The sequence below is a fragment of the Porites lutea genome, chromosome 9 (assembly GCF_958299795.1).
Source record: "Porites lutea chromosome 9, jaPorLute2.1, whole genome shotgun sequence".
NCBI lineage: Eukaryota > Metazoa > Cnidaria > Anthozoa > Scleractinia > Poritidae > Porites > Porites lutea.
The window spans coordinates 14347761-14372918 of NC_133209.1; the positions used below are offsets into that span (position 1 = coordinate 14347761).

The 25158-nt window shown below is 41.2% G+C and overlaps 1 protein-coding gene across 2 annotated transcripts in view; it reads left to right on the forward strand.

Moving 5' to 3' along the window:
• Positions 1–25158, forward strand: part of LOC140947361 (uncharacterized) — a 49686-nt gene that overhangs the window by 12103 nt on the left and 12425 nt on the right. Inside the window, exons 6-34 of one of the 2 annotated variants that reach the window (XM_073396435.1) lie at positions 457–608; positions 1316–1515; positions 2712–2729; positions 2820–3517; positions 3636–3776; positions 4819–4986; positions 5096–5236; positions 5620–5771; positions 5859–6058; positions 6254–6951; positions 7070–7210; positions 10152–10319; positions 10428–10568; positions 10953–11104; positions 11192–11391; positions 11587–12284; positions 12380–12520; positions 14641–14808; positions 14918–15058; positions 15804–15955; positions 16049–16248; positions 16444–17141; positions 17252–17392; positions 22094–22261; positions 22372–22512; positions 22957–23108; positions 23202–23401; positions 23597–24294; positions 24403–24543. In XM_073396435.1, coding sequence (XP_073252536.1) covers positions 457–608; positions 1316–1515; positions 2712–2729; positions 2820–3517; positions 3636–3776; positions 4819–4986; positions 5096–5236; positions 5620–5771; positions 5859–6058; positions 6254–6951; positions 7070–7210; positions 10152–10319; positions 10428–10568; positions 10953–11104; positions 11192–11391; positions 11587–12284; positions 12380–12520; positions 14641–14808; positions 14918–15058; positions 15804–15955; positions 16049–16248; positions 16444–17141; positions 17252–17392; positions 22094–22261; positions 22372–22512; positions 22957–23108; positions 23202–23401; positions 23597–24294; positions 24403–24543 — 7209 coding nt within the window. The remainder of the gene's footprint in view (positions 1–456; positions 609–1315; positions 1516–2711; positions 2730–2819; positions 3518–3635; positions 3777–4818; positions 4987–5095; positions 5237–5619; positions 5772–5858; positions 6059–6253; positions 6952–7069; positions 7211–10151; positions 10320–10427; positions 10569–10952; positions 11105–11191; positions 11392–11586; positions 12285–12379; positions 12521–14640; positions 14809–14917; positions 15059–15803; positions 15956–16048; positions 16249–16443; positions 17142–17251; positions 17393–22093; positions 22262–22371; positions 22513–22956; positions 23109–23201; positions 23402–23596; positions 24295–24402; positions 24544–25158) is intronic. The other variant, XM_073396436.1, reaches the window with a different exon arrangement.

Genomic DNA, 25158 nt, shown 5'->3' on the forward strand with positions numbered 1-25158 from the left:
AAAGCCAGTTTGAGAATTTCAGGCCCATTTACATACATGTGCAAAAAATTTGGAACAGCACAGTTTAAGTAGAATTTTACATGTAAAGTGTACTTGACCATTCTAATTTCACTTATTCCATTCCAAAAATGTCATAAGGGAGATATGGTCCTCTTTTTTAGTGTAACTTATAAAAATCAGTTCCTGCTTTGTTTCCTTTTCAGTGTGTGAACACTTGCCCTTTTCTTGGTACCGATCATTCAATATGTATTAAAGTATGGTCCTTTATCCTGGTGTCAAGAAAACTGTAATTTTCAGTCAGTTGTCACCACACTCACCACGTTCTGTTAGCAGTCAGGTGTGCATATGCACTGGGTAGATCAGACATGTGGCTCTTAATCAATCAGATTGCTAATTATATTATCGATAACATGAACAGATCTTTGCCAATATGTTACAATTTTATTGTGTTTCTAGGTGTTTGGAGAAATGCATCTAGATGCAGAGTGGAGTCTCGATGCTGGAAGCTGGCTGTCATTTTCTGGAAGCATTTTTGACCAACAAAATTTGACTATTCTCTGTCCTGTAGAGAGTGGGAAAGTGATAGATCCAACAGGAAATTATACAAGGTAAATGGCTTATGAATTACAATAAGTGATCTAATTGACGCCTCCTCTCAATGAAACGCCTCGTGTGTAATAAACGCTCCCCACAACAATTGCTTAAAAATACTAAGAAATAGTCAAACAGGAAAATCATTCAATTTCTTCATTTTCTTCATTGATCACGCATACAAAGGGTTTGCTCATTGCGTCTTGTTCAGTATCAAGTTTGGAGTAAGGATACGATAATGATGACAACACAATGATCATGAAGGAGAATTCTGTCATTGGAGATGAGATTTGACTGAGAGCGATAAGGAATCCTCCAGACAGCAGCCTAGATGTTTCAATGAGTTGACTAGATATTCTCCTATTTGTCAACTCTCTTGGTATTTTCCCTGAAGGAGTATTATTAATTTTGTTTCAGCTTGTTGCAGTTATGAGAATAAATGCCTCCTATCTATTAAATGTCCCCTCTTGGACCCCTTAATAATTTTAAATAAACGCCTTGGCATCTATTAGATCATTCACGGTATGTAAACTTTCATTGTCAGCTTTTGGGGGAATGTCAGTTTCTTTTAGACATATCATTTATCCCACAGAGAAGAAGATGCATAAAAAAATTTTAATTTTCAGCTTGGTAAAAGACATGGTAAATTGAAAATAGAAAAAATCGGAACGAATAACCAGTATCTCAAAGCCTATTATAGTGACCTCAAACAACTGTCTTTTAGGAAATATGTGCCCGAAGTAAGGGGCCTACCAAATGAGTATGTATTTGAGCCCTGGAAAGCCCCGCAGTCAGTGCAGAAAGCTGCGGCATGTTTGGTCGGCAAGGATTATCCATTACCACTGGCAGATCACAGAGAGCAAAGGAGAGTATGTGTGCAGAGGCTGAAAAAGCTTGCAAAGACAATTGGCACCGGCAGAGCAGGTAAATTAAAATGGTCAAGCAGCGTGCAAAGAAAATACTGTCCGACAGCCCGGGGCTAGTGGATTTTGCTATCGGGCTAGTGAATTCTGTTTTTAACTTGCCCGACGGGCTAGTGATGTTTTATGAGGAATTTGAATAACAGAAGAACAAAACGTTTTTGGGGCTAGTTGAAATGACGTCTGGGCTAGTAAATGCTAGCTTCAGCTTGCCCGAATGGCAAGCTGTAAAAATGATTTTCTTTGCACCCTGGTCAAGTTGTTTGCACTCCTAGTAAAAAGGTTGTACTACAATGCCAAGACACAAGCCCTTCCGATCGGTCCCTGCAAGTATAATTTTGACTTAACTTTGAATGGTTCTGGCGTTACTAAACTTCCCTCTATCAGAATCTTGGGCGTGGAACTTGATAGCATGTTAAATTTTATGGAGCATATTTCTAGTCAGCTAAAAAAGACGTATGTGAAGACCGGCGCACTTAGGAGAATTAGGCATTTTGTACCTATGGACGTTTCTACCACATCTAGAACACTGTAGTCCCCTCCTGTTAGGGGTGGGGAAAGTCTAGGCCAATAAAATTGAAGACGCCAATCATTATATATAAAGGACTCTGACAGGGCACGGGAAATCATTGTCCTACCAAGAACTCTTAAATATATGTAAGTTGGACACTTTAGAGTGAAGGAAAAAACCGCAATCTCTGATCCTATTATTTAAATGCATTAGGATTATAGGGCTGAAATACATTAAAGACTTTTTTAGCATAAGAGAGACGTCTTACAATTTAAGAGGAAATGGTGTTAATCTTTTCGTTCCCAAATTTAATCTTAATTTTATGAGGAACTCTTTCACATACAAGTGCGCTCAACTATATATGGAACAAAATTCCAAAAGATGTCAAGCTGGCCGATAATATTAATATTTTTAAGTCTAAGCTAAGGTCAACTCAGCTGTAATTTTTTATATTTTTAATTAATTTTTTTTGGAATTTTTATAATTTTTTATATTCATGTGTACATAGATTATAGATTGTATGTATATATATTTTCATTATTATTATTATTTTTTAACACTAGATTTTTATTATAACTGTAGTTTTAATGCACGTGCGTATTTTGAACGAGCACTTGTGCTCTTAGGCGTTTACATGGGTAAATAAATTATTGATTGATATTGATTAATAGATTGGTCTTGTGTTGTAGGGGTAACATTTCTGGCAGGTAAACTTTGGTGAGGAAAATAACACAGATTTGTGATGTAAGTGTTCATACCAAATAGTTTAACGACAACACGTGTCTTGTTTTCTGCAGTAGACGCAAGAGGACACACAAGTGTGCACTTGTTTCGGAAAGACCTCCGGCTTCATGACAACCCAACCTTACGTTCATGTCTGGAGGGAAGTGGCACGTTTTACCCAGTGTATATATTGGATACTGAGGCAGCTAGGCGGAGTAAGATTTCCGCCAATCGTTGGAACTTCTTGCTGGAATGCCTGCATGATCTGGATTGTCAGCTAACACGGCTTGGATCCCGTCTGTTTGTAGTGCGTGGCAGGGATGTGGAGGTGCTTCCAAAGTTGCTTTCCGAGTGGGGAGTATCGCGCCTCAGTTTTGAAACTGACAGTGAGCCTTTTGGTACTCAGCGAGATGCTGTTGTACGGAAAATAGCAGAGGGTGCTGGAATTGAAGTTTTGAGCAAAACATCACACACACTGTATGAGCCAGGCCAGATTTTACATGCCAACGAGGGAGTTGTGCCCATGTTGTTTGAGGATTTTGTGAGAGTTGTGGAAGACAGTGAAATCAATGTACCTGGACCAGTGGAAACAGTGGATAAACAATTGATGGGTTCTTGTGTGACACCAGTAGGTATTGATCACCACGTGAAATTCGGAGTACCTGGATTGAGCGAACTGGGAGTGAAGGACAGCCGTTTAGTAACAAGTTCAGGTGTGTGGAAAGGAGGAGAGCAGGAGGCACTGAGAAGACTTGCCCTGTTGGAAGGAGAGGTATGATAAATAATAAATATTATTTTCTTCGCACTGATAGGCAAAGCTAACTTGTTGTTGGTTAGCTTTGGTTGGTAAGGCTTAAGGTAACAATTTGGTGTGGTTTTCTTTTATCCAGCTGGTGAAGAATGACTTTGAAGAAGTGCCGTTAAATGCAGGATCTATGGCATCTTCTGGCACCCATCTGAGCCCTTTTCTGCGATTTGGATGTTTGTCACCCAGAGTGATGTGGCAACGACTTACAGAAACGTTTGGAAAGGTAGGTTGCAGCCTAGGTTGCTATTTGCACATAACTTGTAGTAACAGCTACTACATAATATTTTATTGATTTATTTATCTATCTATTTATTTATTTAATCGCTTTCACCATGATTACAATGCTAAAATAACACTAGGAAAAATTATACATTTGAAGAAGTCACAAGAACGAGAGGCGAAGGTGCGGGACACACAACGGAGCGAGGCTCCAAATTAAGTGTGCCCTTTAAGAAAATACACAAATACTAAATATGTTAACATTAAAATATTCTCCGTAAAAATCCTGTTTCCAAAAACGATAAGAACGAATCACTCCCGCAGCCGATATAAAAAGTCTCAGTAGCAGCAGTTGCCTGCTAATAGACGATTACGTGACCTACTGCATTTTGCCGCAGATCGTGTTCCACGAAAAGCAGCAGAATAGGCCCTTTGCAGGTTTCCATTCACGTGGTACGAAACCGGCATATTGGGATGCAAACTTCGCACTGGGACAAGACAAACAGAGGGAATTACCATTTAGAATTATGCATGCCATTTGTTGGTCTTGCCCCAATGTGATTTTTGCGTCCCAATATGCCGGTTTTGTACCACGTGGATGGAAACCTGCAAAGGGCAAATGATAGCGTTGGAGTACGTGAGATTTACACTGATTAAGAGAAGTAAGCGTACAAGTGGATTCAGGTAACGTATTCCGGAGATTAGCAATACGGATAAAGTAACTAAATTGAGAGAGCTTTGTGCGGCACTTGGGAATTAGTACGTTTTGATCAGAGCTGTGGCGAGTGAGACGAGTGCCATTAGGCTTGACGTAATCATCTATGGGTAATGTGTAGTGGCCAGCGCGACACTTGAAATAAAAAATTAAGTCTTTCACTTCATGCCAGCTGGACAATAATCAGAGAATTTGTTGCTAGGAATGATCCTTGTCACTTGTCTGTATTGTTGTGAACCTTAGATTGTGTATGGAATGTTGCGGCGATACCTGAAGAGTTGCTACCAAGCACTAACACTTTTCTTGTTTTTTTTCCCCCTTTTTTCAACAGGTAGAAAGAAAAATGCCTCCTACGTCGTTTTATCAATCCCTGCTTCTCCGAGATTTCTTCTTTTTGATGGCTGCTAGCAATCCTGGCTTGCATAAGATGGAGAACAACCCTCTCAGTGTTCAATTTCCGTGGGAAGAAAATGCTGAAGGGCTGGAGAGATGGAAACAGGTGCGATTCATTTGGTTTACATTCCTATCGCTGGATTTTTAGGTGGAAAAGATTTTGCAAGTGAAGGATAATTATCAATGATATGTATTGTTGTTATATTGCTCATCAGGGTTGTACTGGATTTCCTTGGATTGATGCAGTAATGCGGCAGCTTCGTGTAGAAGGATGGATTCCTCATGTGGCACGTCTAGCCGTTGGATGTTTTTTGACAAGGGGATGTCTGTGGATCAACTGGGAGGAGGGATATAAGGTATGGAAAGAAGAAGAGCAAGTCACGCTGTTAAAGTTTAAAAGGTCTTGGTGTGTCTAAGGAAGCTTGAAGGACTACTGAACCAGTTCTTTCTTTCACGTAGCTTAGACGCCTTTGGGAGTAGTTATGGCTTTGTATTGCCCACCTACGGCCGGGAAAAATTATATTTAAGGGACTGTAAAAAGTGCAATACTGGCACATTTTTTTACTTGCTTTTAGGGTTTTTTTTGTCATATGATTTTTTTAACAAACTATTGATTTATCATCGATTTGTTGCCCTCTTAAAACTCTATTTTGTTTGAGTAGAGTGACTCAACGGCGATTTTTGCCCGCTGCAGGAGCCTATGGAGAACCCTGACTAACGTTTTGCATGTCATCTACAGGTGTTTGACGAACTTCAACTGGATGCAGAATGGAGTCTTAACGTAGGCAATTGGCTTTGGCTTTCAGGAAGTACATTTGTTAAGGAGCATATTCCATGGTTCTGTCCAGTGGAAGTTGGGAAGAAGATTGATCCTTCTGGAGAATACGTCAGGTAAAGTAGAGTAACATGTTTCCAGTGGTTTTGTTTCTTTTCCGAGAAGAAAGGTTAATTTTATGAAAACCTTGATTCTCTTTTCAGGAAATACGTGCCTGAAGTGAGTGGTCTTCCAACTGAGTACGTTTTTGAGCCTTGGAAAGCCCCAGAGTCGGTACAAAAAGCGGCGGCATGTTTGGTGGGCAAGGATTATCCATTACCAATAGTTGACCACCGAGAACAGAGGAGAGTATGCGTGCAGAGGTTGAAAGAGCTTGCTGAGATGGTTGGCACTAGCAGATCAGGTAAAAAGACAGCTAGTTTGTTCTGGTAGTGGGACTTTTGTGAGGCGGTGTTGTATTGTAGGTATAACATTTGCTGAAGATTAATTCTGTGAGGTAGATACAGTGTAATACAGCAGTTGGTTCTCGTAAGAATTGATGTCTGCTTCCCACCTTAACAAAACTACTAACTCATCGCGAGTGTCTTGTTTTCTATAGTGGACGTAAGAGGACACACAAGTGTGCATTTGTTCCGAAAAGACCTCCGGCTCCATGACAACCCAACCTTACTTTCATGTCTGGAGGGAAGCGGCACGTTTTACCCAGTGTATATATTGGATACTGAGGCAGCTAGGCAGAGCAATATTTCCGCCAACCGTTGGAACTTCTTGCTGGAATGCCTGCATGATCTGGATTGTCAGCTAACACGGCTTGGATCTCGTCTGTTCGTAGTGCGCGGCAGGGATGTGAAGGTGCTTCCAAAGTTGCTTTCCGAGTGGGGAGTATCGCGCCTCAGTTTTGAAACTGACAGCGAGCCTTTTGGTACTCAGCGAGATGCTGTTGTACGGAAAATAGCAGAGGATGCTGGAATTGAAGTTTTGAGCAAAACATCACACACACTGTATGAGCCAGGCCAGATTTTACATGCCAACGAGGGAGTTGTGCCCATGTTGTTTGAGGATTTTGTGAGAGTTGTGGAAGACAGTGAAATCAATGTACCTGGACCAGTGGAAACAGTGGATAAACAATTGATGGGTTCTTGTGTGACACCAGTAGGTATTGATCACCACGTGAAATTCGGAGTACCTGGATTGAGCGAACTGGGAGTGAAGGACAGCCGTTTAGTAACAAGTTCAGGTGTGTGGAAAGGAGGAGAGCAGGAGGCACTGAGAAGACTTGCCCTGTTGGAAGGAGAGGTATGATAAATAATAAATATTATTTTCTTCGCACTGATAGGCAAAGCTAACTTGTTGTTGGTTAGCTTTGGTTGGTAAGGCTTAAGGTAACAATTTGGTGTGGTTTTCTTTTATCCAGCTGGTGAAGAATGACTTTGAAGAAGTGCCGTTAAATGCAGGATCTATGGCATCTTCTGGCACCCATCTGAGCCCTTTTCTGCGATTTGGATGTTTGTCACCCAGAGTGATGTGGCAACGACTTACAGAAACGTTTGGAAAGGTAGGTTGCAGCCTAGGTTGCTATTTGCACATAACTTGTAGTAACAGCTACTACATAATATTTTATTGATTTATTTATCTATCTATCTATTTATTTATTTAATCGCTTTCACCATGATTACAATGCTAAAATAACACTAGGAAAAATTATACATTTGAAGAAGTCACAAGAACGAGAGGCGAAGGTGCGGGACACACAACGGGGCGAGGCTCCAAATTAAGTGTGCCCTTTAAGGTGACTCGACCCAGTTTTTTTGGGGGGGTACCATCCTACTTTGAAGCTCTCTGGTATCCCCACCTTTACTTTTATCGTAAGTCTAACACATAGAATGGATAACATATAGATCAATCTACAATATAACATAAAATTTTTGGCGATCGGAGTAAATGTCACGTGGTTATAATGCCACGCCCCTTTGAGGTCTGAGTCGAAAATCTGCTGTTGCCGGCATTTTTTCGTGAAAATCTCTCGGCTACACATAGTGCGCATTAGTGCCTTGCGCTGAACAGAGTTTCACCAAAATCGCAAAGACCCAATTCGAGAAATTCAGCGGTTTCCAAATTTAGGTCATAATTTATGCGAAAATGATAAGCAAACTTTACACGGATTATATCTAATAAACTATGAGATTCATCTCTTTATTTTGGGCATCGTTATAACAGATGGGTCCTTGCAAGTCAGCAAAACGCTTTAGGGCCTTGTAAATGCGCGCGATTTCCAGCAAAGCAAACATATAGAAATTATAGTTTTCGCTATTTGTTGACGTTTGTCAGCGTTTAAGAGTCCTTCTCACGAAAAAAGCATTTTCTTAAAAATTCGTAGTTTTTTTTCCTTCAAATTTTTTCAGGGCCACAATTGATTAACTAACTACCCGGACTCTGAATTTCATGGTCATTGAAAAACTGTGACATTATCTTCTATAAGCCCAAACTTGAGTAAACATTGAAGATTTTTAGCGTTTTGGCTGAGTTTGTGCTTTGGGAGTTGTCTATTGTTTCTAGTCTGTCATTATACAGCATTCTTGTTCAGCGCGCGTGCAATGACCACGCTTGGCTGACTTCCGAATGCTCACCGAGATATTCCCGTCACGACTTGGTTTAATTATTGGCTTGCATTAAACCTATGAAAAAATGATATTTTTTAATAGTAAGTAGATTTAGTGTGTAGCACTTCTTGAGTTTTTTGCAAAGGCACAAGAAGCACGAGAATTGATTAAAAATTGTGACTTAAACCTCTATGTATCACGCGATGGCCTGTCTCACTGTACCAAAATTATTATACCTCGGTGAGCATTCGGAAGTCAGCCAAGCGCGGTCTTTGCACGCGTGCTGAACAAGAATGCTGTATAATGACAGACTAGAAACAATAGACAACTCCCAAAGCACAAACTCAGCCAAAACGCTAAAAATCTTCAATGTTTACTCAAGTTTGGGCTTATAGAAGATAATGTCACAGTTTTTCAATGACCATGAAATTCAGAGTCCGGGTAGTTAGTTAATCAATTGTGGCCCTGAAAAAATTTGAAGGAAAAAAAACTACGAATTTTTAAGAAAATGCTTTTTTCGTGAGAAGGACTCTTAAACGCTGACAAACGTCAACAAATAGCGAAAACTATAATTTCTATATGTTTGCTTTGCTGGAAATCGCGCGCATTTACAAGGCACTAAAGCGTTTTGCTGACTTGCAAGGACCCATCTGTTATAACGATGCCCAAAATAAAGAGATGAATCTCATAGTTTATTAGATATAATCCGTGTAAAGTTTGCTTATCATTTTCGCATAAATTATGACCTAAATTTGGAAACCGCTGAATGTCTCGAATTGGGTCTTTGCGATTTTGGTGAAACTCTGTTCAGCGCAAGGCACTAATGCGCACTATGTGTAGCCGAGAGATTTTCACGAAAAAATGCCGGCAACAGCAGATTTTCGACTCAGACCTCAAAGGGGCGTGGCATTATAACCACGTGACATTTACTCCGATCGCCAAAAATTTTATGTTATATTGTAGATTGATATATATGTTATCCATTCTATGTGTTAGACTTACGATAAAAGTAAAGGTGGGGATACCAGAGAGCTTCAAAGTAGGGTGGTACCCCCCCAAAAAAACTGGGTCGAGTCACCTTAAGAAAATACACAAATACTAAATATGTTAACATTAAAATATTCTCCGTAAAAATCCTGTTTCCAAAAACGATAAGAGCGAATCACTCCCGCAGCCGATATAAAAAGTCTCAGTAGCAGCAGTTGCCTGCTAATAGACGATAACGTGACCTACTGCATTTTGCCGCAGATCGTGTTCCACGAAAAGCAGCAGAATAGGCCCTTTGCAGGTTTCCATTCACGTGGTACGAAACCGGCATATTGGGATGCAAACTTCGCACTGGGACAAGACAAACAGAGGGAATTACCATTTAGAATTATGCATGCCATTTGTTGGTCTTGCCCCAATGTGATTTTTGCGTCCCAATATGCCGGTTTTGTACCACGTGGATGGAAACCTGCAAAGGGCAAATGATAGCGTTGGAGTACGTGAGATTTACACTGATTAAGAGAAGTAAGCGTACAAGTGGATTCAGGTAACGTATTCCGGAGATTAGCAATACGGATAAAGTAACTAAATTGAGAGAGCTTTGTGCGGCACTTGGGAATTAGTACGTTTTGATCAGAGCTGTGGCGAGTGAGACGAGTGCCGTTAGGCTTGACGTAATCATCTATGGGTAATGTGTAGTGGCCAGCGCGACACTTGAAATAAAAAATTAAGTCTTTCACTTCATGCCAGCTGGACAATAATCAGAGAATTTGTTGCTAGGAATGATCCTTGTCACTTGTCTGTATTGTTGTGAACCTTAGATTGTGTATGGAATGTTGCGGCGATACCTGAAGAGTTGCTACCAAGCACTAACACTTTTCTTGTTTTTTTTCCCCCTTTTTTCAACAGGTAGAAAGAAAAATGCCTCCTACGTCGTTTTATCAATCCCTGCTTCTCCGAGATTTCTTCTTTTTGATGGCTGCTAGCAATCCTGGCTTGCATAAGATGGGGAACAACCCTCTCAGTGTTCAATTTCCGTGGGAAGAAAATGCTGAAGGGCTGGAGAGATGGAAACAGGTGCGATTCATTTGGTTTACATTCCTATCGCTGGATTTTTAGGTGGAAAAGATTTGCAAGTGAAGGATAATTATCAATGATATGTATTGTTGTTATATTGCCCATCAGGGTTGTACTGGATTTCCTTGGATTGATGCAGTAATGCGGCAGCTTCGTGTAGAAGGATGGATTCCTCATGTGGCACGTCTAGCCGTTGGATGTTTTTTGACAAGGGGATGTCTGTGGATCAACTGGGAGGAGGGATATAAGGTATGGAAAGAAGAAGAGCAAGTCACGCTGTTAAAGTTTAAAAGGTCTTGGTGTGTCTAAGGGAGCTTGAAGGACTACTGAACCAGTTCTTTCTTTCACGTAGCTTAGACGCCTTTGGGAGTAGTTATGGCTTTGTATTGCCCACCTACGGCCGGGAAAAATTATATTTTAAGGGACTGTAAAAAGTGCAATACTGGCACATTTTTTTACTTGCTTTTAGGGTTTTTTTTGTCATATGATTTTTTTAACAAACTATTGATTTATCATCGATTTGTTGCCCTCTTAAAACTCTATTTTGTTTGAGTAGAGTGACTCAACGGCGATTTTTGCCCGCTGCAGGAGCCTATGGAGAACCCTGACTAACGTTTTGCATGTCATCTACAGGTGTTTGACGAACTTCAACTGGATGCAGAATGGAGTCTTAACGTAGGCAATTGGCTTTGGCTTTCAGGAAGTACATTTGTTAAGGAGCATATTCCATGGTTCTGTCCAGTGGAAGTTGGGAAGAAGATTGATCCTTCTGGAGAATACGTCAGGTAAAGTAGAGCAACATGTTTCCAGTGGTTTTGTTTCTTTTCCGAGAAGAAAGGTTAATTTTATGAAAACCTTGATTCTCTTTTCAGGAAATACGTGCCTGAAGTGAGTGGTCTTCCAACTGAGTACGTTTTTGAGCCTTGGAAAGCCCCAGAGTCGGTACAAAAAGCGGCGGCATGTTTGGTGGGCAAGGATTATCCATTACCAATAGTTGACCACCGAGAACAGAGGAGAGTATGCGTGCAGAGGTTGAAAGAGCTGGCTGAGATGGTTGGCACTAGCAGATCAGGTAAAAAGACAGATAGTTTGTTCTGGTAGTGGGACTTTTGTGAGGCGGTGTTGTATTGTAGGTATAACATTTGCTGAAGATTAATTCTGTGAGGTAGATACAGTGTAATACAGCAGTTGGTTCTCGTAAGAATTGATGTCTGCTTCCCACCTTAACAAAACTACTAACTCATCGCACGTGTCTTGTTTTCTATAGTGGACGTAAGAGGACACACAAGGGTGCATTTGTTCCGAAAAGACCTCCGGCTCCATGACAACCCAACCTTACTTTCATGTCTGGAGGGAAGCGGCACGTTTTACCCAGTGTATATATTGGATACTGAGGCAGCTAGGCAGAGCAATATTTCCGCCAACCGTTGGAACTTCTTGCTGGAATGCCTGCATGATCTGGATTGTCAGCTAACACGGCTTGGATCTCGTCTGTTCGTAGTGCGCGGCAGGGATGTGGAGGTGCTTCCAAAGTTGCTTTCCGAGTGGGGAGTATCGCGCCTCAGTTTTGAAACTGACAGCGAGCCTTTTGGTACTCAGCGAGATGCTGTTGTACGGAAAATAGCAGAGGATGCTGGAATTGAAGTTTTGAGCAAAACATCACACACCCTGTATGAGCCAGGCCAGATTTTACATGCCAACGAGGGAGTTGTGCCCATGTTGTTTGAGGATTTTGTGAGAGTTGTGGAAGACAGTGAAATCAATGTACCCGGGCCAGTGGAAACAGTGGATAAACAATTGATGGGTTCTTGTGTGACACCAGTAGGTATTGATCACCATGTGAAATTCGGAGTACCTGGATTGAGCGAACTGGGAGTGAAGGACAGCCATTTAGTAACAAGTTCAGGTGTGTGGAAAGGAGGAGAACAGGAGGCACTGAGAAGACTTGTCCTGTTGGAAGGGGAGGTATCTATATTATTTTCTTCAGATTAAAAGAGAAAGCTAAGTCGTTGTTGGTTGGTAAGGCGTAAGCTAACAATTTGGTGTGTTTTTTTATCCAGCTGGTGAAGAATGACTTTGAAGAAGTGCCGCTAAATGCAGCATATATGGCATCGTCTGGTACCCATCTAAGCCCTTTTCTGCGATTTGGATGTTTGTCACCCAGAGTGATGTGGCAACGACTTACAGAAACGTATGGAAAGGTAGGTTGCAGCCTAGGTTGCTATTTGCACATAATCGATCTCAACAGGTACAGTAAAATGCCGCGACTAAGAACGCAGATTTTAGGAACCTGTTGGGCTAAAATTTGGGCGTTAGGTCCCCTCTAAACAAAAGCCTGTTTAGCCTAAAATTTGAAACAGGTTCTTGTGTTGTAAAATGTATCAAAAAAATTCTTTATACTTAGGCAAATAAGATAAGGTAAAATTCGGGATCCTCTTTGGAGACACTAGTGCCGTATTACTCGAACTGCAATTAAAATGGTATGCAGGTTTTACCTGACAGGGTGCAAAGAAAATCATTTTTACAGCTTGCCATTCGGGCAAGCTGAAGCTAGCATTTACTAGCCCAGACGTCATTTCAACTAGCCCCAAAACGTTTTTGTTCTTCTGTCATCCAAACTCCTCATAAAACATCACTTGCCCGTCGGGCAAGTTAAAAACAGAATTCACTAGCCCGATAGCAAAATCCACTAGCCCCGGGCTATCGGACACTACTTTCTTTGCACGCTGCCTGAGGAAAGCGCTAAATACCCCTAAGTACTCTTAGGTACAATTTACTTTTTCTTTACCCACTTTTTTTTGGGGGGGGGGGGGGGGGGTACCATCCTACTTTGAAGCTCTCTGGTATCCCCACCTTTACTTTTATCGTAAGTCTAACACATAGAATGAATAACATATAGATCAATCTACAATATAACATAAAATTTTTGGCGATCGGAGTAAATGTCACGTGGTTGTAATGCCACACCCCTTTGAGGTCTGAGTCGAAAATCTGCTGTTGCGGGCATTTTTTCGTAAAAATCTCTCGGCTACACATAGTGCGCATTAGTGCCTTGCACCGAACAGAGTTTTACCAAAATCGCAAAGACACAATTCGAGACATTCAGCGGTTTCCAAATTTAGGTCATAATTTATGCGAAAATGATAAGCAAACTTTACACGGATTATATCTAATAAACTATGAGATTCATGTCTTTAGTTTGGGCATCCTTATAACAGATGGGTCCTTGCAAGTCAGCAAAACGCTTTAGGGCCTTGTTAATGCGCGTGATTTGGAGCAAAGCAAACATATAGAAATTATAGTTTTCGCTATTTGTTGACGTTTGTCAGCGTTTAAGAGTCCTTCTCACGAAAAAAGCATTTTCTTAAAAATTCGTAGTTTTTTTTTCCTTCAAATTTTTTCAGGGCGACAATTGATTAACTAACTACCCGGAATCTGAATTTTATGGTCATTGAAAAACTGTGACATTATCTTCTATAAGCCCAAACTTGAGTAAACATTGAAGATATTTAGCTTTTTGGCTTAGTTTGTGCTTTGGGAGTTGTCTATTGTTTCTAGTCTGTCATTTTACAGCATTCTTGTTCAGCACGCGTGCAATGACCACGCTGCGCTGTCTTCCGAATGCTGACCGAGATATTCCCGTCACAAGTTGGTTTAGTTATTGCCTTGCATTAAACCTGTGAAAAAATGATGAATTTAGCGCGATCATTACACGCGTGCTGAACAGAATGCTGTATAATGACAGACTAGAAACAATAGACAACTCCCAAAGCACAAACTCAGCCAAAACGCTAAAAATCTTCAATGTTTACTCAAGTTTGGGCTTATAGAAGATAATGTCAACCACGTGACATTTACTCCGATCGCCAAAAATTTATGTTATATTGTAGATTGATCTATAGGTTATCCATTGTATGTGTTAGACTTACAATAAAAGTAAAGGTGGGGATACCAGAGAGCTTCATAGTAGGATGGTACCCCCCCAAAAAAACTGGGTCGAGTCACCTTAAAGAACCTAAATAACCATAATTTCTGCTAATAAGACAAAGTGTTTATGTAAGAAACTATGTACGCTAACTTGTGAAAGTGCAGTTTTTTTGTCGCAGGTTTTGACTGTATTTTGAAGTAGCTGATAGAGTAGTCAGAGAATTCATTGCTAGTAATGATCGTTGTCTCTCAGATGTCTTAAATAAAAGGTTTTAGACGTTTGCCTTATCTGCATTGATGTCAAATTGAGAATGTGTATGGTATGCTTCATGACCTGAAGAATTACTGTCGGGCACTAACTCTTTGTTTGTTTGTTTGTTTGTTTTTTTAACAGGTAAAGTGGAAAATGCCTCCAATGTCGTTTTACCAATCCCTGCTTCTCCGAGAGTTCTTCTTTTTGATGGCTGCTAGCAATCCTGGCTTGCATAAGATGGAGAACAACCCTCTCAGTGTTCAATTTCCGTGGGAAGAAAATGCTGAAGGGCTGGAGAGATGGAAGCAGGTAGGATTCATTTGTTTTACATTCCCATCGCTGGATTTTTAGGTGAGAAAAATTCTGGAAGTGAGGTATATTTATTATGAATATGTGTTGTTGTTATATTGCCCATCAGGGTTGTACTGGATTTCCTTGGATTGATGCAGTAATGCGGCAGCTTCGTGTAGAAGGATGGATTCCTCATGTGGCACGTCTAGCCGTTGGATGTTTTTTGACAAGGGGATGTCTATGGATCAACTGGGAGGAGGGATATAAGGTATGGAAAGACGAGGAACAACTCAAGGTTTAGAATTAATGTCTTGGTGTGTTTGAGGGAGCTTGAAGGACTACTGAACCAGTTCTCCCTTTCATGTAGCTGAGGCATTTTTGGGAGTAGTTGTAGCTTGGTATTGCCCGCCAACGTCCGGGAAAAGTATATTTAAGGGACTCTAAAAAGTGCAATTAAGTGCGTTTTAGCGAGTAGTAACAGTTTTGATAGTGGTACCTCCATTTACTTTCATTTGGGTTATGTTTTTATCATATGGTTACCGTAAAATTTCGTGAATATGCCCCGGAACTTATATTTTTCAAAGGCATTTTTGAGGGGCTTATCTATTTTTGGAAGGGCTTATATTCGTAGGGGCTTATCTACGAATGGAAATTTGCGTTTCAAAATCGATTGGGCTAGCCTTATAGTTGGAAGTAAATTTACCGTTTTTGCTTTGTTTTCCTTTGTATTTTAGGGCAATTTTCCAAGTACAAGCCCCCGCGGGGCGTATATTTGGAGGGGGGATTTAACGGACGGGTTTTTGCTTTACCGGTTTGGGGGGGGCTTATTTTCGGAATTTTACGGTATTTGTATTGACCAAAAGTGATGAGAAAAGAAATACCGTCGATTTATTGCCCTCTTAGAACATTATCTTGTCTGAGTAGCTTGCACGTGCTGAGTGACTATACGGCGATTTTTGCCTCTTCTGGGGCTTCGGGAGAACATTAAGTAACCTTTTTAATGTCATCTTCAGGTGTTTGACGAACTTCAACTGGATGCAGAATGGAGTCTTAACGTAGGCAATTGGCTGTGGCTTTCAGGAAGTACATTTGTTAAGGAGCATATTCCATGGTTCTGTCCAGTGGAAGTTGGAAAGAAGATTGATCCTTCTGGAGAATACGTCAGGTAAAGTAGAGCAACATGTTTCCAATGGTTTTGTTTCGTTTGCGAGAGAAGGAAGAGAGGTTGATTTTATGAAAACCTTGATTGCCTTTTCAGAAAATACGTGCCTGAAGTGAGTGGTCTTCCCACTGAGTATGTTTTTGAGCCTTGGAAAGCCCCAGAGTCGGTGCAAAAAGCGGCGGCATGTTTGGTGGGCAAGGATTATCCATTACCAATAGTTGACCACCGAGAACAGAGGAGAGTATGCGTGCAGAGGTTGAAAGACCTGGCTGAGATGGCTGGCACCACCGGATCAGGTAAATGGGCAGTTAGTTTGCTTTGGTAGTGGGACGGTTGTGAGGTGGTGTTGTGTTGTAGGGGTAATATTTGCTGAAGATCAATTCTGTGAGGTAGATGCATTTTAATACAGAAGTTGGTTTTCGAAAGAATTGATGCCTGATTCCCACCTCATCAAAAATACTAACTCATCGCACTTGTCTTGTTTTCTACAGTGGACGTAAGAGGACACACAAGTGTGCATTTGTTCCGAAAAGACCTCCGGCTCCATGACAATCCAACCTTACTTTCATGTCTGGAGGGAAGCGGCACGTTTTACCCAGTGTATATATTGGATACTGAGGCAGCTAGGCAGAGCAATATTTCTGCCAACCGTTGGAACTTCTTGCTGGAATGCCTGCATGATCTGGATAGTCAGCTTAGACGGCTTGGATCTCGTCTGTTCGTAGTGCGCGGCAGGGATGTGGAGCTTCTCCCAAAGCTGCTTTCCGAATGGGGAGTATCGCGCCTCAGTTTTGAAACTGACAGCGAGCCTTTTGGTGCTCAGCGAGATGCTGTTGTACGGAAAATAGCAGAGGATGCTGGAATTGAAGTTTTGAGCAAAACATCACACACACTGTATGAGCCAGGCCAGATTTTACATGCCAACGAGGGAGTTGTGCCCATGCTGTTTGAGGATTTTGTGAGAGTTGTGGAAGACAGTGAAATCAATGTACCCGGGCCAGTGGAAACAGTGGATAAACAATTGATGGGTTCTTGTGTGACACCAGTAGGTATTGATCACCATGTGAAATTCGGAGTACCTGGATTGAGCGAACTTGGAGTGAAGGACAGCCATTTGGTAACAAGTTCAGGTCTGTGGAAAGGAGGAGAGCAGGAGGCACTGAGAAGACTTGTCCTGTTGGAAGGGGAGGTATAGATATTATTTTCTTCAGAGTAAAAGGCAAGGCTAAGTTGTTGTTGGTTGGTAAGGCGTAAGCTAACAATTTGGTGTGTGTGTGTGTGTGTTTTTTTTTTATCCAGCTGGTGAAGAATGACTATGAAGAAGTGCCGTTAAATGCAGCATCTATGGCATCGTCTGCCATCCATCTAAGCCCTTTTCTGCGATTTGGATGTTTGTCACCCAGAGTGATATGGCAACGACTTACAGAAACGTATGGAAAGGTAGGTTGCAGCCTAGGGTTCTATTTGCACATAATTGGTCGCAACAGGTACAGTAAAATCCGGCGACTTATAACGTGGATTTTAAGAACCTGTTAAGCTAAAATTTGCGAGTGAGCCCCCCTCTACAAAAGGACCTGTTTAGCCTAAAATTTGGAAACAGGGTCTTCTTTTGTAAAATCTGTAAAAAAAATTCGGTACATTTAGGCGACTAAGGTAAGCTAAAATTCAGGACCCTCTTTGGAGATTTTAGTGCTGTATTACTCCCACTGCAATTGCAATGGCATGCAATGGCATTTACATACATAAAGAACGCGCTAAATACCTCTAAATACTCTCTGCTACAATGTATTTTTCTTCAAAAAATAAGAACCTATTTAAGAACCTAAACAAGAATCGCCGAAAGGCGATTTTTAACTGGGCTGCCAAGGGGCTATTTTTTCTGAGGGAAGGGGGCGGCTATACACATTCAGGCTACCATAAAACCTTGTCGCCAACCATTGCATGCGACAGAACCTCATGTGAAACTGAAACATAAACTCATTCAGAACATTGTACCCTTCTGAAAGACTTTCGTAACCAAAAAAAAGAGTACCATTTTTAAGTGGGGGCTGTACAATAACTTTTAAATTCCACCATTATGAATAAAAATAGACAAGTTAGCCATTAATTCTAAGCAGGAAACAATTTGCATTATTTCCACGTACCCCTCCCCTAATCCCTCTGTGCCCCAAAATATAGCGTGACAGTATAACGTGAACTAATTTGACGTAACTAGAAATTCCAAAAATGGTTGTCGTTCTACGAGTATAATGAGCTGATTTACACTAGACAGAAATATTGTATTGTATGAAAACCAGAAGTATACTAAAACAGACAGTTAACTGCCCGTTGATCCCGCCTGATCCAGGGGCCTCACTGACTGCACGGAGACTTTACTGCGCTTTTCACAAACATGCGAACTCTAAAGTTCAAAAGCCACCTTCACAACTGTGTTTAGTGTATGGCAAGCCAAACATGACAAAAGTGGTATGAGTTTTAAATCATCTATCGAGTTTCAGTAATCTATGTATGAGGTTGGGAAATCACTATAAGAGAATTAGAAATCATAATTCGAGAATGAAAAGGCACTATACGAGAATGAGAAATCACCATTCGAGAATGTAATCGATTTGTGAGATCAGGAAATTACTATACGAGAATGAGAAATCACCATTCGAAAAAGAGCGATGCAGCAACATGAAAGCCAAACATGACAAAAGTGGTATGAGTTCAAACCAACCTTTGGAGCTTCTGTAATCAATGTGTGAGAATTTTAATCACCGTTTGAGATTATCGATTAGGTTTTCTCGAGCCAGCGAGTAAGTACCGCTCAGCGGTTCACGTTCTGCGTTGATCAAACAAAATGGCCGACAGGATGGCCGATCAGTTAAGCTTGGACGATGTAAGAGAGTTTCTGATTTCTCTAAGCAACACCATCGGTAGAACTGTTACAGTTTATAATGCTTCTGACCTAGTAGGATTAGAAATCTGTGAAAGAAGGCTTGATGAACATACAAGGGTACTTGTCGCTATATCGCTGTCACAAAGTGTTGCAGGTGATTCATCATTGGGAGATTTGTTTGGAGTTTTGGTAGATTCCTTAGCTGTATTATTGAGACATCTCTCTAACATTCTGATTACGTCAAGCTCCCGTGAAAGGGAGGAGAGGTCTGTCACATATTGCACAAGTACAGGAGGAAGACCAGCCTATAACATTACGAAGGAGCTGATAGAGCAGCTTCGTGAGACTGGAATGAACTGGCGAAGCATAGCAACGTGTTTAGGAGTCTCTGAGCAAACACTTTACCGACGAAGGGTACAATTCGTTTTACGCTGTTTTACGCTGGTGATAAGCTGGCGAACAATGTCAGTCGTTTGTCTCGAATCCTGCTCGGCCATTTTGTTTGACCAATGCAGGGTAGGTACTTCATTTATGACTGCTGTAGTGTATCGGGATATAGATTCTTATAGTGTACCGATATGAAGTACCTTCCCAACGCAGAACGTGAACCGCTGAGCGGTACTTACTCGCTGGCTCGAGAAAACCTAATCGATAATCTCAAACGGTGATTAAAATTCTCACACATTGATTACAGAAGCTCCAAAGGTTGGTTTGAACTCATACCACTTTTGTCATGGTTGGCTTTCATGTTGCTGCATCGCTCTTTTTCGAATGGTGATTTCTCATTCTCGTATAGTAATTTCCTGATCTCACAAATCGATTACATTCTCGAATGGTGATATCTCATTCTCGTATAGTGCCTTTTCATTCTCGAATTATGATTTCTAATTCTCTTATAGTGATTTCCCAACCTCATACATAGATTACTGAAACTCGATAGATGATTTAAAACTCATACCACTTTTGTCATGTTTGGCTTGCCATAGTTTATCGCTGCCGTCAATCATATTTACGATCACAAGCAACGAACCTTGAAACAGAGAAACACACAAAACGGATCGAAATCCACAAATCACAAACCATGACCTTTTGAACCCGTGAAGTAAAGTTTTGTTTCCTAAGAGGTCCGTTACGATGATTGACAGCAGCGAAAACGCAATCGTCGGTTGGCTTCTGAACTTCAGAATTCGCATGTTTGCGGTCCACAGTCTACAAGAAACCGCACTATTTTTTCCACAAGAAGAAAAATATTCAGTTTTAAGATTTTCCTCACGGTATTTTTCTCTAACTTAAAGGAATAAAATCCTTTGCATTTTGAGACCTAAAAAAGTTTAAAGATTTCTCGCTCGCATGTTGCGTTCACCAGCACGCACTTCAAACAATGTAAATAGATGAAACGATCGATAACATATTTTTTACCTGATACCGATGCGAGTTAAAAATTCGCTCCAGTTCTGTTTGTCTCACCCAAGACGAACTTTTCTTCATGGAAGATAACTATGCCGCTTTATAACTCGTCCGAAGTTTTTGTGCCAGCTAAACAATATGGAAACACTATTCACAGTGACTCCTTGGATATTAAAAAGACTGAACGTGACGCACTATTATGCCTTTGTTTACTTCTGATCACATCTTCAAGCGAAGTCTCTCTTTTCAAGCGATTCATCTTAATGCACAATAATTGACCCTTATATTAGTTAAAACCCTATGGTTCATTTATGTTAATGCTGTTTTTGCCCCTCACATTGACTGTGTTCGTATTCAAAACACCTTTACGAAAATAAAGGTCGTATCAGTCATGTGTCTTATGTTTCGAGATAAATGGATTATACGCTTTTTTAAGTTTCCATTTTGCGGTGACTTCAGTTAACATCTTCATAAAATGGCAAAAGAAATATCAAGAAACATCACGAGAGCTGAAAACTTTCAAAGGCATGTTTCTGAAACTCGCTAATGCTGACATCAATATAGCGTGCTTGCTGAATGGGCGAAAACACAGAATTGTGATCACAAGATCATGTACAAATTTAATGATAAAAGCTTAGCAAGATACAAATACAAACAAAAGCAAACCCCCTGAAACCTCGACGTGGGCTACACTTGTATGCTCCACTCAGTCACCAAACCTTGTCAGTAATAGCTCCTATTTTCTTCAAGTCGCTCTCTGTGAAGCTCCCGGATGGGATGTCCCGGTGAAGCTTTAAACTTGTGTGCGAAATTCTCAGAGTCCCTATTTTTGTCCGTGTCTTCTTTATCCTCAGTACCCGAAATTTAGACCTCCAAAGTGGCGTGTGTTGCATTAAATAGAAGGAAATATTTAAAGGAAAAGCCAGTCTTCTGACATGGCAAAGTTGTCACGTCCCTCGCTCATGGACGTGCGTAGTGCCATTCATCGGCAACTAAGTTGTTCGCTTCACTGACTACGAAGGCTTACAATCAAGTCTTCAGCCATAGTGTCGTCAACTGGTGAAATACCTTGCTCATAAATTGTGCTTCTTAATTGCTCATGTACTACATCGATCGATAATTCTCTCTTTGAGTTCACGAAGCGGCCACGGCGTTCCAAACCTGACGCTCACAGTCATCTTTTAGTGTGAACCTACCGTGATCAGCGTGTCGGTTTGAATGCAACGCGAGCATTTCTCTGAGTTTCCCAGCGCCAACATAATCTAACTGACTTAAACTCGAACAATAAAAAAATTATAGAGTGACTTCCATGATCGAATCGCTTCGAACAACGCAAATAGCCTTCTTCAGGTTCGCAACGCTTTGTGGGTTTTTCAGGGGGAGCGCAGACGAGGTACAAAAAGTATCCGTGCAAGGCTCGGTGCAAGAGAAACTCATATGAAACCATTTGTGAGAACATCGTTTCTCGGTACCAGACCCTCGTGTCTCCCCTCCCCCGGGAGGCCGTTTTTCGCCGCAGACGACCGAAAGCCCATTTTATGACTGGGCGCACAGGCAGCCCAGTAATAGCCAAAATCTGTGCTAATTACCATTTATGTAAGAACCTGGTAAGGCGGCTAACTTGGGAGAATACAGGTTGTTTGTCGCGGGTGTTGACTGTATTACATAATATCTGGTAGGTGGTCAGAGAATTCATTGCTAGTAATGATTCTTGTGACTCAGATGCCCAAAATAAAAGGTTCTAGACGTTTGCATTGCGTTCATTGTTGTGAACTTGAGATTGTTAATGGAATGTTGCGACGAAACCTGAAGAGATGCTGTCAAACACTCACCCTTTGTTTGTTTTTTAATAGGTAAAGGGAAAAATGCCTCCAACGTCATTTTATCGACCCCTGCTTCTCCGAGAGTTCTTCTTTTTGATGGCTGCTAGGAATCCTGGCTTGCATAAGATGGAGAACAACCCACTCAGTGTTCAGTTTCCGTGGGAAGAAAATGCTGAAGGGCTGGAGAGATGGAAGCAGGTAGGATTCATTTGGTTTACATTCCTATCGCTGGATTTTTAGGTAAAAAAAGATTATGCGACTGAAGGATAATTATCAATGATATGTGTTGTTGTTATATTGCTTATCAGGGTTGTACTGGATTTCCTTGGATTGATGCAGTAATGCGGCAGCTTCGTATAGAAGGATGGATTCCTCATGTGGCACGTCTAGCCGTTGGATGTTTTTTGACAAGGGGATGTCTGTGGATCAACTGGGAGGAGGGATATAAGGTATGGAAAGAAGAAGAGCAAGTCAAGGTGTTAGAGTTTTAAAAAGTCTTGGTATGTTTCAGGGAGCTTGAAGAACTATTGAACCAGTTCTTTCTTTCACGTAGCTTAGACGCCTTTGCGAGTAGTTATGGCTTGGTATTGCCTACCAACGTCCGGGAAAAATTATATTTAAGGGACTCTACACAGTGCAATTAAGTGCGTTTTAGCGAGTTGTAACACTTTTGATAGTGGCACCTTCATTTACTTGCATTTGGTTAATTTTTTTATCATATGATTATTTGTATTGACCAAAAGTGATGAGAAAACAAATATCATCGATTTATTACCCTCTTAGAACATTATTTTGTTTGAGTAGCTGGCGCGTCCTGAGTGACCATACGGCGATTTTTGCCTCTTCTGGGGCTTCAGGAGAACCCTGACTAACGTTTTGCATGTCATTTGCAGGTGTTTGACGAATTTCAACTGGATGCAGAATGGAGTCTTAATGTTGGCAATTGGCTTTGGCTTTCAGGAAGTACATTTGTTAAGGAGCATATTCCATGGTTCTGTCCAGTGGAAGTTGGAAAGAAGATTGATCCTTCTGGAGAATACGTCAGGTAAAGTAGAGCAACGTGTTTCCAATGGTTTTGTTTCGTTTGCGAGAGAAGGAAGAGATGTTGATTTTATGATAACCTTGATTGCCTTTTCAGAAAATACGTGCCTGAAGTGAGTGGTCTTCCCACTGAGTATGTTTTTGAGCCTTGGAAAGCCCCAGAGTCGGTGCAAAAAGCGGCGGCATGTTTGGTGGGCAAGGATTATCCATTACCAATAGTTGACCACCGAGAACAGAGGAGAGTATGCGTGCAGAGGTTGAAAGAGCTGGCTGAGATGGTTGGCACTAGCAGATCAGGTAAAAAGACAGATAGTTTGTTCTCGTAGTGGAAGCCTTGTGAGGTGGTGTTGTATTGTAGGGGTAACATTTGCTGAAGATCAATTCTGTGAGGCAGATACATTTTAATACAGAACTTGGACCTCCTAAAAATTGATGCCTGGTCTCCACCTCATCAAAAGTACTAACTCATCTCACGTGTCTTGTTTTCTGCAGTGGAGGTAAGAGGACACACAAGTGTGCATTTGTTCCGAAAAGACCTCCGGCTCCATGACAACCCAACCTTACGTTCATGTCTGGAGGGAAGCGGCACGTTTTACCCAGTGTATATATTGGATACTGAGGCAGCTAGGCAGAGCAATATTTCTGCCAACCGTTGGAACTTCTTGCTGGAATGCCTGCATGATCTGGATAGTCAGCTTAGACGGCTTGGATCTCGTCTGTTCGTAGTGCGCGGCAGGGATGTGGAGCTTCTCCCAAAGCTGCTTTCCGAATGGGGAGTATCGCGCCTCAGTTTTGAAACTGACAGCGAGCCTTTTGGTGCTCAGCGAGATGCTGTTGTACGGAAAATAGCAGAGGATGCTGGAATTGAAGTTTTGAGCAAAACATCACACACACTGTATGAGCCAGGCCAGATTTTACATGCCAACGAGGGAGTTGTGCCCATGCTGTTTGAGGATTTTGTGAGAGTTGTGGAAGACTGTGAAATCAATGTACCTGGACCAGTGGAAGCCCTGGATAAACAATTGATGGGTTCTTGTGTGACACCAGTAGGTATTGATCACCATGTGAAATTCGGAGTACCTGGATTGAGCGAACTGGGAGTGAAGGACAGCCGTTTAGTAACAAGTTCAGGTCTGTGGAAAGGAGGAGAGCAGGAGGCACTGACAAGACTTGTCCTGTTGGAAGGAGAGGTATAATAAATAATAAATATTATTTTCTTCACACTGATAGGCAAAGCTAACACCTTGTTCGTTGGTAATGCGCAAGGTAACAATTTGGTGTTTTTTTTTTTTATCCAGCTGGTGAAGAATGACTTTGAAGAAGTGCCGTTAAATGCAGCATCTATGGCATCGTCTGGCACCCATCTAAGCCCTTTTCTGCGATTTGGATGTTTGTCACCCAGAGTGATGTGGCAACGACTTACAGAAACGTATGGAAAGGTAGGTTGCAGCCTAGGTTGCTATTTGCGCATAACCGATCGCAACAGGTACAGTAAAATCCCGCGACTAAGAATTAAGCTAAAATTTGCGAGTGAGCTCCCCTCTACGAAAGGACCTGTTTAGCCTAAAATTTGAAACAGGTTCTTGTTTTGTAAAATCTATCAAAAAAAAAAAATGTAGACTTGCGCAAATAAGATAAGCGAAAATTGAGGATCCTCTTTGGAAACACTAGTGCCGCATTACTCGAACTGCAATTAAAGTGATATGCAGGTTTACCCGAGGAATGCGCTGAATACCACTAAATACTCTTTGGTACAATGTATCTTTTCTTCAAATAATAAGAACCTATTTAAGAACCTACATAGCCAAAATTTGTGCTAATTCCCATTTATTTAAGAACCTGGTAAGGCTAACTTAGAAGAATACAGGTTCTTTGTCGCGGGTGTTGACTGTATTACATAATATCTGGTAGGTGGTCAGAGAATTCATTGCTAGTAATGATTCTTGTGACTCAGATGCCTAAAATAAAAGGTTCTAGACGTTTGCCTTGCCTTCATTGTTGTGAACTTTAGATTGTGTATGGAATGTTGCGACTTGACCTGAAGAGATGCTGTC